We start from the raw sequence: 16,949 nt of genomic DNA on the forward strand, positions 1-16,949 counted from the left end.
TGTGGGAAGACTTTTTGACATGTCAAAATTCCAATTTGAAAAATGCACACCTCTCAAAAAGGGCCTTTTAGTCCCCAAACAACCAAACAAAAAACCCATGCATGTGGGTATCTAGTGGGGTCCAGTTTTTAAAAATATATGGTTTGATGGGGTAAGTTGCGTTGGCCGGCTTCAAAGATACCTGAAATGGGATATGGGGCAGAATGACCAGTTTTGGGGGAAAAATGGTTTTGAAATAGCAGAACGCTACTGGTACTTATTGCCCCATAATGTGCAGAAAAAAGCAAAAAAAACATTGGGATTTCTAAACTCAGGACAAATAGTAGAATCTGGTTAGCAGGTTTTTCCATTAGTTTTTGCAGATGATTAAAGATTTTTTTTTAAAGTGAGAAAAAGTAATTTTTTAACACAAAATCACCATATTTTATCATTTGAATTATAGTAAATTAGATGATATGATAAAAATGACGGTATCTAAAGAAAGACCTGCTAAACAGCAACACTGAACAATGTTAAAAGAGCCATTGTCCCAAAATGTACCATGAGTAAGAAACAGTCTTGTCATTAAGGGGTTAAGTAACCTTGTGTGTATGCTCTCTCAATTTTTTTATGACATCTGTATATCATTGATGCCAGGGATGACAAGGAAAGCAAAAATTCTATTTACTCACAATTCCTTTTCCTTTCTCATCCGCTGGCAGCATTTATTCCTGCCCAATAAAATTAATTGTATTTGTTTTATTTTCTGGTATGTCTTTTTATTTACACATGGGGTGTGTAAAGGGGCGGTGTAATTTAAAGATTTATGCCTGCTCTACCTGAGTCGGGAGGAGGAGTCGCTATATGACTGCTAATATTCAGAAGGAGCTGGACTTGGTTGTGCTTAATTTTGCATTGAATGCTACAGCATATTTTGTGTCTGGAAGCAACCAAAATAAACCTACCATATTACCAATACTTTATGGTTGTATGCTGTAAGACCAAAGAGGTTGAGTCTAGGGGTTTGCTTTTTGAGAGGGGACAGTTTGGTAGGCTGGTAGCTACAAAAAAGAGTTCTTACTGGCTGCCGGGATTGCTATATTCTTTTTCCATCAAACTTGTTAGCTTCAGGGGCATAAATCCCTTAGTGCATTTAGTGCAAACTGCAGTAAATAGAATATTTTCAAGAGTTAAGAAACGTGGGATGGGTATTCAACAAGGTAGAGAGTGTTGCTTCCAGAAAATCCACGTAATTTGCAGTCAATAAAACCATATGTTTTCGCGTTAATTGTGAGAGCTCATTACAGTATCCAAACACTTGACACCAGCATTTCTAATCACATGATGCATCACATTATTAATTATTTTACCATCAAGGAAACAAAGATCACATTAGTCCAGTATGCTTTGCATTGTTCTCTGGCAGTAAATGACAGTTGACGGAAACTAAAGATATTGGAAAGCAAATTTATATATGAAAACTGTTATCTAGTTAGCTAATGGCTGGCGACTAGAAATAATGGTAGTGTAAACCAGAAATATAGCTGGGAAAGCAGCTGTGACCTCAAACTAACATCTGCAGTGATCCTTCTGCATCGTGGTGCATTGTGGAGCAGCCTGTTCTGGCACAGATGTGCTCATGCTCACTCAAAGTTGCAAGATAGTTGAGGAGTTCAGGTTATTATTTAGGGATTTGCTTCTGACATTGTGCTGAAAGTCAGTGAAACACATGTTGGTTGCAGTTTTCAAGTGTCAGTTTGCAAGATTTAGAACTTCTTTGGAACCCATTCCAGCTTACAGCTCTGAGAGCTTTTTCCTATTGGTCACTGGTATTAGCCTATGTTCTCTCTTATTCCCTTTCTTGGACTTTTTTGCCAGAGTATATTTCCCTAAATGTTTTTAATTGTTTCAGGTCTTTTTACACACTTGCCTTTTGCCTCTGTTTTGGAAAGGTAATTTTATCTTTTATTAAAAAAAACTGATTTACCCTTTGTTAAGAAGAAATGCAAATATTAAGTGAAAGAGATCCCAAAATCTCACAAGGAAACGATGTGTGATAGTAAAATGAAAATGTACTTTCCCACGAGATACTGCTGCTGCCCAAAAAACACTCCTCAGGATGTTTAAAATGGCAATCAACGAATAATGGGGCGCATGTACATTAGGGAAACAGAAATAATAACAGTGCAATATTGTAAATAATACAGTGTGCGGTATGATGTGAATATCACTCACAAATAAATGTAAATAATCAGGCCCATCAACAAATTTTGCTAAAATTCCTGTAATGGCTTCTTTAAAATCTGTGAAACAATAAAACTCCAAACAGTGCAGTATCTTCGTGTGAATGATAATAAAAAAAAATCAGAATGCACTTACAGGGAGCTGTGGTTGTGAAAGAGTACAGAGAACGATTCCAATAAAAATCTGGAAGTTTTGGTTTGTAGTTCTGTTCGTAATTTCAACGCGTTTCTCTTTATAAAACCAGTGCTTAACCAAGGCATAATTGAGTAACCAAACTGTTAAACCTACGGTATATATCAGTGAAACTTTACAGCATCACCTGCTCTAACATCTTATGCAAACTGAAAATCAATTTTTCCACCTTCCACCTGTAGGAGCTCATTTACTAAACCACGATTTTCCATATAAATTGAAACATCATCTAGTTCATCTCATCCAGGGTTAATTTTCTTACTAGACATGTGCCTATGACTCCGTGTTCTAACAGATAAAGGAGGTGCAGCATAATAGTAGCCTAAGCACTCCTGTCACTTCCCGCAAAATTCCTGTTCCCCATATATTGCTTGTGTTCTACCAAAAAGCCAAGCAAAGGCAGGAGGTGCTTGTTTATGGGAAGAAGAAAAAAATAAAGTGTTACGCTGTATAAATAAATCAAAACAAACTAAAATGTGTAGTTGGGAAATCACAAAGGAAGAGGATAATATAGCTCTTCAACAGAGTAACTTGATACTGTGGCACTTCATAAAAGGAACAGGATACTATGGTTCCTCATAACATTTTTATTTACTATTTTTCTATAAAATAAAAGGACATAGCAAGCGATGCCACAATATACTGTAAATAAATACAATTTTGCGCAGTCCTTAACCCCTTCAGCCCTTATGGACGTACCAGTACGTCCAAAAAACGCATTCCCAAGAATCCCTTTTGGAAGCATCGCCGTCTTTCTGCTGCCCAATCTGATGTAACAGCTTCCGGCACTTTTTAAACGCCAATCACTGCTGACGTCACCTGGAAGGTCATCGGAGGACAGGATATGCCCTACAGGGATATCCGGTCGCTCCGATGAGGCACAGACGCTGTGATCTCTTTGCAAGTCTGTGGGGACTTGCATAGAGATCGCAGTGTGATCGGTGCAGGGGGATCGCAGGGAGGAGAGTGAGAAATCATGTTTCTGACCCTCCTCCCATGCTGAAGAACGGAGAAAAACAAAAGGTTAGTGATTTTAAAAAAATGAAAAAAATCACTAAAATAATACAATAAATAATAATTAAAACAATAAAGTGAGCTAAGGCATTACTGGCATCACTGGCATTAGTAACATGTTCAAGAGGTCTCTAAGAGGACCTCTAAGCATTTTTTTAAGAAAAAATATATAAAAAAAATAAATAATAATAAAAAAAATATATATATATATATATATATATATATATATATATAAAAGAAAAATTACATCCCATTGCCCTAACACAACATCTACCCAGTATAACCCTCCTGCCCCCGTTCACAACCCCCAAACCCGTTAAGCCATAAGCATAAAAATTCTACATATAATGTACACCTTATAGTATGCTCCCTATAAGTGCTGGGAAACTATGGAAAATCTATATAAATTAGGTATTTCTGAAATCAGGACACCTATATTGATAAACTTGGAGGGGATTTTCCATCACTTTACCTAATTTTGTGAGGATTCAGAGGGAAAATGTATTAAAAAATTAGGTGTTTTCTAATTTTCGCTAGTTTTTGCTAAATTTCTCATTATAAATATCAAAAGAAAGCTCAATCTCTCCTTGAAAAAACGATATATAGTTTACCTGGGTACACTATTCACAGGAAAAGAGAATAATTACTGGACCGACATGGCGCAAAAATGGCAAATTTGCTCCGGGACTTGAGGTACCAAAAACCCCTGGGATTGAAGGGGTGAAAGGTTATGTCATGATTAGTAGAGACCCCAACCAGAATGGATGCCTGTCTGGATCTGGTAATAACTAACAATGAGGAACTTATCATAAACATCAAAGTAAGAAAACACTTCTTAGCGACCATTTTTAGGGATGAACCGAAATGAAATTTCTGGACCAAAATCGAAAATTCAGGATTCACTTGGCCAAAACCGAAAATGACCCCCACACCTTTTAAAAAAAAAAAAAACACTTATTAAAACTAACACACCAAAATTGGACAAAAAAAATATCAGTAACAATATTATATAACGTCAATCACACTCCTATCATGCCTAAATTCTAGCATGTACTGTTTGCCTGGGCATGATAAGAGTGTGATTGCTGTTATCAATCATATGTCCTGATGAAAGTCTGTAATAAACAAGACTGAAACGTTGACTTAAAAACCGAAGTTGTTTGTGTGGTCATTTGCAAAGTCCCTGGAGTGCCGGTAATTATTTTTGGACTTTATATTATTTACTGCTGCAGTTATTTGGCACCGGGCAGAAATTTGGCATTTGGAGTGCAATTGTTAATTTTGGACTTTATATATATATATATATATATATTAATATTGTTATTGAATTTTTCTGTCCATTTTTATTAAAAATTGGGCAAAAAAACCTGGGCATGATACGAGTGTGATTACAGGCTCCCTATGCCACTCTACCCCCCCTCACACACACACTTACACATCCATGCTATCACACACACTCATTCAAATACTCTCAGATTGGCGCAGATGTTGTGCCCATATTTAAAAAGGAATCAAAATCTCAACCAGTGGGAGAAATTATTTGAAGGGTTGTTAAAGGTATACATTCAAGAACATATCTTGATCAAGAATCCAATTAGCAGAAGTCAACATGAATTTGTGAAAGACAGGTCTTGTCAAACCAACCTACTAGCATTCTATGAAGAAGTAAAAATATAGATCTGAGTGTGGCTGTAGATGTGATTTATCTGGACAAATGCTAAGGGATTTGATACGGTACCACATAAAAAGTTACTCTACAAATTAACAGGCTTAGGGGCAAACGTCTGTATTTAGATCGGAAATTGCCTAAAAGATAGAATGCAGAGAGTTGTTCTGAATGTATGTTTCTCAGACTGTACGCAGGTATTAAGTGGAGTGCCTTAGGGGTCTGTCCTGTATCCTCTTCTTTTTAATTTATTTATAAATGATCTCCCAGGCTGCATTGAGAGCTATGTCACAGTTTTTGCTGATGACACAAAATGAGGCAGGGTCATTTAGACTACTCTTGGTGTTTTTTCTTTGCAGGAGTTGAGGACTGGGCATGCAAGTGGAAGATTAGGTTTAACATAGATAAATGCAAAGTTATGCATTATGGTAAAAATAATAAAAATGGAACCTATACTATGAATGGAATATTCTTGGGGAAAACTACCAATGAGAAGGATTTAGGAATAATGGTAGACTTGACAACAGTGCACAATCCCAGCAAGCAGCTGCAAGGGCCAATAAGGTCTTGGCATGCATAAAACAAGGTATTGATTCACAGAAGGAGGATATCATCTTGCCTCTTTACAGGTCAATGGTAAGACCTCACCTTGAATATGCAGTACAGTTCTGGGCACCGGTCCTTAAAAATGACATTATGAAACTAGAAAAAGTGCAAAGGAGGGCTACAAAATTAATAAGGGGATTGGAAGATACTAGTTATGAGGAGAGACTTAAAAAGTTAAAATTATATACACTGGAAAAACAACGTCTAAGAGGCCAATATAAAGAGCTCTTTAGTGACCTGTTCATTAACAGAAATGCACAAAGAACAAGAGGTCACCCTCTGAGACTGGAAAAGCAGAGATTTCATAGACAACAAAGAAAGGGATTCTTTACCATAAGGACAATAAAGTTATGGCATTCACTGCCAAGGGAGGTGGTGTTATCAAATACATTAGATGCCTTTAAAAGTGGTCTGGATAATTTTTTACAAAGGCTTGACATACAGGGCTATAAATAGAATTAATATATTTTCTTGATCCAAGGAGAAATCAGATTGCCTTTTCGAGTCAAGAAGGAAGTTTTTCCCTCTGATGGCAGAATTCGAAGTAGCTTAATTAGGGTTGTTTTGCCTTCTTTTGGATCAAGAGTAGGAAGGTTAGGTAGAAAGGTTGAACTTGATGGACTTGTTCTTTTTTCAACCTTATGTACTATGTATGTAACTATGTTACTTACAGGATATGGTGGCACATGAAAAAGCTCAGTTCAAGTTTCCAGGAATATGTGCAAAGACACTTTAAGTCTTGCACCTCCCTCACACTTATCCTTGTATTTTCAAGTCTCGAATAAAAGCGCTCTCAACGCGTTTCGCCTTTAACTCTATAACAACTCATGACGTGCCTGGCACATCATAGCATTAAACAAGCTTAAAAGGTGTTGTTGTAATGCCTCAATGTCGATGCAAAAAAGAAAAAAAAAAGTGCACTTTCCAAATGTTGCCTTTTAGCCCCCAAACAACCAGACAAACCTATGCATGGGTGGTATCACTCTACTCGGTAAATGTTGCAGAACACGTATTGGGGTGTTTGACAGTGGCATATACCAAGCGCTATACATTTATACCTAAAGTACAATGTGTGTAACAAACACAACAAATGACTTTGATGGTGGTATAAATAGTGCATGTAAAGAGTTAAAATACCACAATTTAAAATACCCTGGGGTGTCTAGCACATGAGAACAGCTGGACCAGATGTCAAAGTTCCAAGTTGAAAAGTGCATGCTTCCCAAATGTGGCATTTTACCTCCCAAACAACCCAACGAACCCATGCATGGGTGCTATCACTGTACTCAAGAGATGTTGCTGAACACATATTGGGGTGTTAATTGGCAGTGACATATACCAGAGCTATACATTTATACCTGCGTTACAATTTGTTTAATAAAAGACACAGAATAAATTACTACCACAAAGTTTGACAAAGGGTGGTAGTAGAATTAGTGCATGGAAATTAAAATACCGGCATCTGAAATTCCTTGGGGTGTCTAGTTTTTGAAAGTATATGGTTTGATGGGGTAAATTGCATTGGCCAGCTTCAAAGATGTCCCAAATAATACATGGGGCAGAATGACCAGATTTGGGAAAAAAAGGTTTTGAAATAGCAAAACGCTAGTTGTACTTATTGCCCTATAACTTGCAAAAAAACAAAAATTGGATATTTCTAAGATTTAGAAAAAAAAATGTAATTAGCTTTTGCAGATGAGTGAAAAACTTTTCAAATAAAAGTGAGAAAAGGTGTTTTTTTATTTTTCACCATAATTTTATTATTTTGTTATAGGAAATTCTATGATCAAAAAAATGACATCTGAAGAAAGGGTACCCCCAGCCTTGGTCATGAAGGGTACAAAAATTAAAAAACAGCCTGGTCCTAAAGGGGTTAAAAGTCAGTTTCCTCAGGAGAAATTTAAATAGATAGAAAGGTGTCCACTGTATTTTCAAAGTGCTATAAATTCATTAAAATGCTTTGTGTGTTTCCCTTCTGTGATCCCTTTTAAAGTGCTATAGTTCTATGTTGATGTGTGACATCATGCTACTTGCAAAAGCTGTTCTAATTGGTTGGCATTTTTGTAGATTATTGACGGTATTGGAGAAATGCTGAGGAGTTAAGCAGCCATATATCAGAGACGTGTATATATATATATATATATATATTTATATATATATATAAATATATATATACATACATACATGCACATACACACACATACATTATATATATATGTTTTTTTTGACTAGTCTTTATTCAATATAAGATTTTATCACGTGGGGAGACTTTTTGGTTATTATTGCTTTTGTTCTGTGTTGACCCTTTCATTCCTTTAGTATCTCCTTACTCAGCCCCTTGCCAAAGGCTGGCATAGCGCAGCTCCATAATGCATAGTAAAGACTGTAAATTGAAGTTTCATGTTGCTTCAACTCAGACTTGCAATTTAGTGTATAAAACCTAGAGATAAATGAGTTTTTAAATCATATGTTTTTAACACACAACTATGATGTGGCAAGTGCACATTCATACAAATGTATTTAGTTATAATTAGAAGCCAGGGGTCACATAGTACTAAGGCATGGCTATGCCTTGACTAAAGGGAAATCCAGCCATGTCTCAGATTTTCCATGCTGTAAAGTCATAAGGATAGGGCATTGAAATGGATTTACAATCCAGAAGCAGAGCATTAAAATTGATTTACAATCCCTTAGAGGATGGAGGATATGTCAGCTGCTTATAAATGCAATGTTGTTCTGGTACTAAGAATAGCTCTTCAGATCTATTCTTAGCAAAAGTTAGAAGCAGCCACTGTGGGCACAATCCCAAGGGAAGAGGAAGCTATAAATAAAATGTACTGTGCTGAATTCTCTCTCACACTAATTAACTGATTTAAGAGCCAATAATATGTCTTTCACATCCTTGGGAAGAAAGTGAAGCTTTCTCCTTAACACTTCATTCAATTTGGCTAATGTGTAAACAATGCACACTTAGAAATGCACCGTGACATTAACTAAGAACATTAATGAAGATTTCTGTGAAAATATATTTTGTGAACACTTAGGAACCAAGAAAAAATACACTTTAATGAATGTTAGCAAACCATCAAATGCATTTTAACCTCAGTTATTAATTCTTCTGTTGGATTGTGCTCCAAATACAATCGGCCTCAACAGTCTAACCTAAAAGAAGAGTGTTTATATATTATATACAGTATCTCACAAAAGTGAGTACACCCCTCACATTTTTGTAAATATTTTATTATATATTTTCATGTGACAACACTGAAGAAATGACACTCTGCTACAATGTAAAGTAGTGAGTGTACAGCCTGTGTAACAGTGTAAATTTGCTGTCCCCTCAAAATAACAACACACAGCCATTAGTGTCTAAACCTTGGCAACAAACGTGAGTACACTCCTAAGTGGAAATGTCCAAATTGACTTTAATACTTACTGGTACAAATTCATGGACAGAAAGCGCATCTCAGAAATGGCGGGCTCCTCCCAGAACTCTAGGCACCTGAAATTGTTTGCTAAAACGGCAGCGCTGGTCAATATTTGGAGACTACTCCATCCGAAACTACTGGATTACTCTTTTTTCTCTCAACTTGAATGAAGCTGCATCTCCCACCACCAATTGCAGCTTGTTCTCTGGCCGAATCTGAAGAAACTGCCAGGAGACATAATCTTGTTGTCTATGCAACAATCATGTCGCCCGTGGAAAAAAATAAACATAGATTCGCGCTCATTGGCAAAGTCTTCCAACTCACACCTTTGATTCATAACCCCTTATTTCCGGAGGCAGAAGACACAATTACATTCCGATGGTGGACTGAAGCGGGCTTAGGCTGGCTGGGAGAAGCACCTTCCCCAACAGGAAATATTCTGTGAAATGCAGATTAACCACTTCATATTGTCCGTGTCGCGAGAGGAAGGGATGTCACCGTTAACCATCTTTGAAAGACGTTTCTCTACCCGCAAACGGGCAAAACAATCCATCTCCTGCTACTACACTCAATTCCTTAATACCGCTTTTGATACACCTCCTCGCTACAGAGCCCGATGGCATGAGATAATCCACTCTGAGTTCGATGATGATACGTGGCGCACGGCTGCCACTAACATTTAACGTCTCACTACGAACACGATAATTAAAGAAAGATCCTACAAAGACGTGGCTCATTGGTATCGCGCACCGGTGACTCATTCTCGAATGATCCCGGGCTTCAATACTACCTGTTTTTGCGGCTGTGGGAGGCCTGGCACTTACCTGCATGCATGGTAGGAATGCGGCCAGGTATTGCCCATTTGGTCTTTGGATTTCTAACGAAGGTACTTGGTGTGGATATTGTTGCTTCACCGGAGGTGGCTCTGTTAGTCATGGACGTTACACTTTCCCACTTGACAAGAAAATGTCCCCCACACCATTACACCACCAGCCTGAACCAGTTACACGCAGCAGGATGGATCCATGCTTTCATGTTGTTTATGCCTAAGTCTGACCCTGTCATCGGAATGTCACGCTGGTATTGAGACTCATCGGACCAGGCTACGTCTTCCATTGTCCAATGGTGAGCCTGTGCGAATTGTAGCCTCAGTTTCCTGTTCTTAGCTGACAGGAGTGGCACTCTGTGTGGTCTTCTGCTGCTGTAGCCCATACGCGTCAAGTTTTCAACTTGGTTGTAACAAGTGGTTATTTGAGTTACTGTTGCCTTTCTGTTATCTCAAACCAGTCTGCCCATTCTCCTCTGACCTCAACAAGGCATTTTCGTCCACACAACTGCCGCTCACTGGATATTTTCTCTTTTTCGGACCATTCTCAGTAAACCCTAAAGCTGGTTGTGCGTGAAAATCCCAGTAGATCAGCAGTTTCTGAAATACTCAGACCAGCCCCTCGGTTTGAACTTCAGCAAATTGTCTTGACCATGTTGCTGCCATGTGATTGTAGCACCCTGGGTAGGTATCAAGAGTATTAACCCGTTATGCAGGATAAGGCTGGAGACAATGAAGGGAGCACCGCTATGTGGTAAAACGATAGCAAGAACCAGTCCAAATGGTAACAGGTAGCAGCATACAAGAAAAAATCCAGGTCACGGTCCAAGGGTCAAGGGCAGGCGACAGACAAGAGCATTCCAGGTCGTGGTCCAAGGGTCAAAGGCAGGCGGTAGGTAAGAAGGGTCACGGTGCAAGGGTCAGAGGCAGGTGGCAGACCAGAAGGCAGAAAACGGGGCACAAACCCGGTCACAAAGCAAGGTTCCAATGGACAGGAAAACAGCAGCAGGGAGAAACAGAATGGAACTAAGTGACCGTGCTGCCCCCTCCTAGTGCGTGCCACGGAGGTGCGACAGCCACGAGAGGTGGGTACCTGACAGTAATTGGCTGATTAGCAATTTGTGTTAACAAGCAATTGAACAGGTGTACCTAAGAAAGTGGCCATTAAGTAAGTGTGTGTGTATATATATATATATATATATATATACACACACACACAGCGCATATATTTCACATACACACACTATCACATACACATAAATGCATTTTATATTAATTATCAGGAAGCCTTGGGAACCATGTTGATTTCAGTTTTAATAATATACTTATATTATAAAATATACATAAAAGTATTACCAGGCATGAGCAGGCTCAAAGAATTACCCCCTCTATTACAAGACATTACACAAACACATACCTGGTGCTGGCAAGAGAGGCTTTTGAACTTGATTGGTTGAGACCTCCTTTCTCATTGAGGCTACCCAGGACCCAAGTCCCATTGCAGGACTGCCCCTGGTAATCCAAGATATGTGGTCACCCTACCTCCACTAGACCTGATTATGTACACTGTACAAGGACCAATTAAATACACTACACATTACACACATTTATAAAGAGACGGCCAATTCCGCATTCCGTTTGCAAATGTATATGGTACTATTGCATGGAATAGGCAAGTGTTCTGTATACTACAGTATATTTCTTTGCTTGTTTTTTACTTTCTATGTTGAATTAGTCTTGTAAGTTCCATGTACCCTTGGGTTAAATATCTAAGGCTCAATTTTAGTCAGGTTGAATCAAGGCCAATATTTGTGTAAGTACAAATGGGAATTGTCCCCGTAACAGCTCATTACTTACTTGCATGACTTGAGCCCCTACTACCTTCAAGAGTGTGAACAATACACACAGAGTCTAAATATTACCAAAAAAGAGAGAGAGATATAATACCCCATAATGCACTCTGCGCAGACACATTAGGCATTACTCACGTGCCTTTTTGGCTTTTTCTTTTTTTGCACAATTCCATATGCCTAACCTCACAGACTTGGGGTTTTCCATAATACACTAGGGAAGAGCTGCATGGTCTTCTACCAAGAACAGTCCAGAATGTTTTTTAACTGAGATGCCTGTGCTTAGGCTGGGATACCCAAAAATTGTGGGTTGTTTGTGGTCCTCGAAGACTGAAGTTTTGCGGCCCTGAAACTAGGGGTCTTGTCTTATATGAGCACTAAAAACTATGTAAAATGGTTCATAATGCGTGGAGCATTAGGGGTCAATGAACTTTCATTGAATTATTAAAGTCTGCCTAAAGATGTAATCATGAGACTGTTGCATGGCCCCTGTTGGGCTGAGCGGGAAGCTGCTTTTAGAATGCAATCAGTGGATGCAACTAAAGTAGTTCCTTCCATTTCATAATCAGGCAGCTGCCTCCTCCATTCTGCAAATGCAGATATGGACCACAGTCAGAATGAAGCACAAAAGCCTGTCAGGATTGTAATTACTCCATTCAGAATAACTCTGCTTGGAAAATTATTTGAGCATTCCCAGCAGGGAACCGTGTTTGAAATGTAATTGTACAGATATAATTTATCCCCACTTAGTGCCAAGTCAGCTTATACTGTAGAATAAACTGCATTTAAAGGTGCAAAAGGGCAAAAAAAGCACCAGGGTACAGCCTAGCCTACGAATGGAGATTGTTTTAGATAATATTTCTTACATAAGCATCATGTGTTGCTTTTTTTTGCATAGGGGTTACAGGTATCAATTCAGGTTTTGGTAGTGTGCAGGTTCATAATTGGAATATGAAGTGAGTATAAACTAATGCATTCATAGACAAATCAACGTGTACCAAGAACATCTTCCTCTCATCTAGTTGTGACACTTTATTGGAACAAAAATACTTGTGTAGAACTGCTTTGTAATGATCTAAAATAGCCCAGCTAAATCGTCATAACCTGCAGTGTGGGTTTTGACTTTTTAAAAGCACATTACAAAAGTAGGGTTCCCTTCCCATATCTTTGCTACTGATCCTTCATGTTGCCAGTTTTTCAAACTGTAGTATTAATTGTAAATCATTATGTCCTACATTTCTGGACAAATGGTAATGCAGACTGTATGAAAGAAAAACTGTACAAGTTTGGAGATCATGAGTAATCATGATTACTTATGCCATATAAATTATCACTTTACTCAATTAGCACGGTTACCCCAACTATTAGACTGTCATTTTTGTACAATATTAATGCTATTTCCCTTTTTTATATGAGGTTTTCCTAACTGAATATTAGCTAGATGCCATGGAGAAGATATGTTTGGCCAAACATATCTCCCTGCATGTGATATACTCATCTGCATTCAGCTGCTCTGGTGCTGCAAAAAAGGGATGGAAAGTACACCAATTGATTTCAGTGAAAGCTCTTTCCCGTCACAAGCAGCCAACTGCTTCAGGTAGCCAATCAGTGGCGAGAATAGGCAGACAATGGAAGAAGAGGAAATAATACAATACAATACAAATTCAGTGTACAGGGCACTTCAATTGTTGTAGTGTAGTGCTACACTTCCCTGTAAACTTCTCCTAAGTGCTCACAATTTAAAAAGAGGAGTGTCGCGCTTACCAATAATACCAACACACCATTGTATATCATTATCAAATTTAAAAAATAGTTATATTCTGTGCTGAATATATTCAGATAGCTTTGTAACCTCAAGGAAACATACACAATATTATAGTGGCACAAAAGAGATTTTTGGTGAGCAGTCCATCTGCTACATTCTGGAGAACCAAGATTTTAGGTTCCTCTGAAACAGACAGAGATATATAAAAAAGGGTGTTATAAAACAGCCAAAGTTTAATACAATAGAATCATAAAATCTGCTTACATATAAAACTGTAGAGTTGAACTCTTAGAAATACTAGTAAAAATGCCAAATGAATTCACCTGCAGAAGATCACGTGATGATCCCCACTTGAGGTCATCAAGTGGACTCTGTAAAATTGGACAGCTTTTTAATGATTTTATTGATTCTATTGTGTCAAACTTTGGCTATTTCATAACTCATAGCTGTAGCTAGATCTCTATTTCGGACCTAATGTGTGTCTCCCAGAGCACACGGAGTGCTCACCTCTTTAGGTAGGTAGGGGATCATGCACTGAACTGTTTAAATAGCGTACACTATTATATTTTTTTCCTTGAGGTTACAGGGATAGCTGAATATATTTGCCACAGAATATAGTACATTTTTTAGTTGGATAATAACACACAAGGTTGTGTTTGTATAATTCATAAGCGAAGAATGTATATTAAAGTATTATTGATTTATTTTAATATGCATTTTAATAGTGGCAGTGTCAAAGATATTAAGCTATCCCTTTTAATAATTTACTGATCTGGAAAGAGAAATTCATTGCTCACATCAAATATATACACATGTATTACAGAATTCACTCTGAAATTATAATGTTCAAAAATAATATTTAGAGCACTTGCCTCGAGTCTAAAGTTGTGTATCTTAATATAATCCATTATTAAAAATTAATTAGATTTTTTTTCTATAAACAGTCTCTGCATGATATTAAGGTCTGTGTATAAGTTAATAATTTGCATTAAATTTGATATTTCTAGAAACAGAATATTAAAAAAATACATTGTTTTATGTTTCTTTGGGTGTTAACTTGAACTGTATACAGTACATGTCTTGCAGATGATTTCAGGCATTTTATTCAGTTCCTAAGCTCAAGAGAAAAAAAACTGTCTTAATTAATAATCTTTTCCTACCAGCTTGAGCATGAAAGCAACGGGGGTCTTATCCAAAAGCTGCCATCCATTCTGGAAGATGATGAATTTGAAGATGATGAGCGATGTCCCTTGCCTGTAAGCCCACGAGGAGCGAGCCCAATTGATAGCTCACTAAAGTTACCAAAAGCATTCAGTTCCCCAATCCTTTCTCCCCTCACGCCAAGGTCTTTTAAGACTCCAACCAAAAGAGCAGACAAGAGCTTCGGGGACCTCTTTACTGCAGAAGACAAAGGCAAGTTTGCTGGTGATGGTAGAAGACCATGCAAGCTTCAGCTTCCTGTTCTGAGCATCAGCGCTCCCCCAGTGCTCAGCCCCCGGTAAGTAGTCTTTAATGGTATTGGTTGGCCATGCCAGTGAGTCACTTTTCAATGTACAAAACTCACTGTGCTTTGCATATGTATAATTATGTTGTTATATAAAAAGGTGGAATAGTGCAACTAAGTCAGGAGCCCAGTAAAATAAGCGAAAAAACTGGGATACTTTGAATTGGCACATTGGTGCAAAAACCCTAAGAAACTGTCAACACGTTTGTGGCTTTTAACTTCCACAAAACTACGTATGTGGGATGATTTAATAATCTGGAGATGTATTTAAACACATTTTGGTGGATTTAGCTGCTTTAGCATATACACGGAGCAAAAATCCAAAACATAGAAGCATTGGTGGGAAGAAAAACACGGAATGACTGCATAAAAAAGTCCATATGATCCTTGACACCCTGGGTTGTCTACTTTACTTAAATATATACTTTTGAGACATAGGGCCACCAAAACAAGATGTGAAAATTTCAGCTTGGAAACGCTATTGGGCACATTCCATTTTGTACAAGAAACAAAAACTGTCTGCGCTTCTTTTTGTTTTTTGTTTTTGTTTCTTGTATACATTGTGCAGCCAATACACTGTTTCTTGCAGCATGCTTACACCTGTTTGGTAGGCCTCGTATTACACATTTGTATTATTTGAGCCTGTGACTAGCTTAGCGCACCAACATTTTTTCTTTTCCCTGTTTGCACATTCCATTTTGTGTCTAGTAACTGCCACGAAACTGGAAACAACCCACTACGCATGCGTGGGGATTTCTGGAGATACAGGGAAGCGAGTTTTTGTGCATTTCTCTACACATAACTTGCTTTCAAACAGTGGCATGCAAGACGTATATGGCAATTCTATAAAAATTAGGTATTTCTAAAATCATAACACTTGAATTATAACATTTTAGGTTATGTTTCTCAATTTAACATTTAGTGACTATTTACATAAAATTGTGGGTATTTTTCTAGCTTTTAATAACCTGTTCATGCTAAATGCATGCCCCCCAACTGTCCCAATTTGGGTGGGACAGTCCTGATTTTGGGACTCTGCCCCGCCTATCCCTACCTCTGTCCCGCTTTGCAGGGGCGAAGGAAGGGTGAGGCTAGAGCCGTACTCACCTCAGGTGCAGCTGCGAGGGGGTGCCCAGCTGCCCGATCAGCAGCAGCAGCCTGCAGGACTAGTTGGGAGATCACAATCTCCCTCTAGTCTGCTCAACAAATGGTGCAGAGCGCGGGGATATGATGTTGTACCCCCAGGCTCTGCATCAATAGCCAGCGCGTAGTGATGAGGGAGCAGTAAAGCGGTCTGAAGTTACAGACCTCACACTCCCACCACAGGATGGAGGATCAAGAGGTAAGAAATGGGGAGAAAGGGGTGTAAGGACAGTGTATGTGTATGTATGTGTGTGTTTGTAAGCTTGTGTGTATGGGCAGGTGTGTGTAAGAGCAGTATAGGTATTTGTAAGATGGTGTGTTAGGGCAGTGTATGTGTGTAAAGGCAGTGGTGTGTTTATGTGTATGTAAGGGCAGTGTATGTATATATGTGTGTTTATGGACAGGTGTGTGTAAAGGCAGTGTGTAAGGGTCCTGGGAGGGAGGCTAATATTAGCATACTCTTCTAATGATACTCAGCCAGCATTATGGTGGGCACCTGACTGAGCCTCATGTGAACTGTAGTTAACAGCAGATGATGTGACAGGTGTTAGTTGTGAATTACAACTCCCACGATGCCTAGTCATGGTGGACACCTGGCTGAGCATCATGGGAGTTGTAATTCACAGCTAACATCTGCAGCTTTACTGTTGACTGCACTTCCTATGATGCTCAGCCAGCATCATGGAACTAGTATGTCTGGCTGAGCCTCCTGGTAATTCAATTCAGTGTGTT

At 38.5% G+C, this 16,949-nt stretch overlaps 1 protein-coding gene across 1 annotated transcript in view; it reads left to right on the top strand.

Annotated features, from left to right (window-relative positions):
* The window catches only part of LOC128501308 (potassium voltage-gated channel subfamily H member 8-like), a 213,783-nt gene that overhangs the window by 173,851 nt on the left and 22,983 nt on the right, over positions 1 to 16,949 (top strand). The window contains exon 12 of the mRNA XM_053470740.1: positions 14,734 to 15,068. Coding sequence (XP_053326715.1) covers positions 14,734 to 15,068 — 335 coding nt within the window. The remainder of the gene's footprint in view (positions 1 to 14,733; positions 15,069 to 16,949) is intronic.

The sequence above is a fragment of the Spea bombifrons genome, chromosome 7, assembly GCF_027358695.1.
Source record: "Spea bombifrons isolate aSpeBom1 chromosome 7, aSpeBom1.2.pri, whole genome shotgun sequence".
Taxonomy (NCBI): domain Eukaryota; kingdom Metazoa; phylum Chordata; class Amphibia; order Anura; family Pelobatidae; genus Spea; species Spea bombifrons.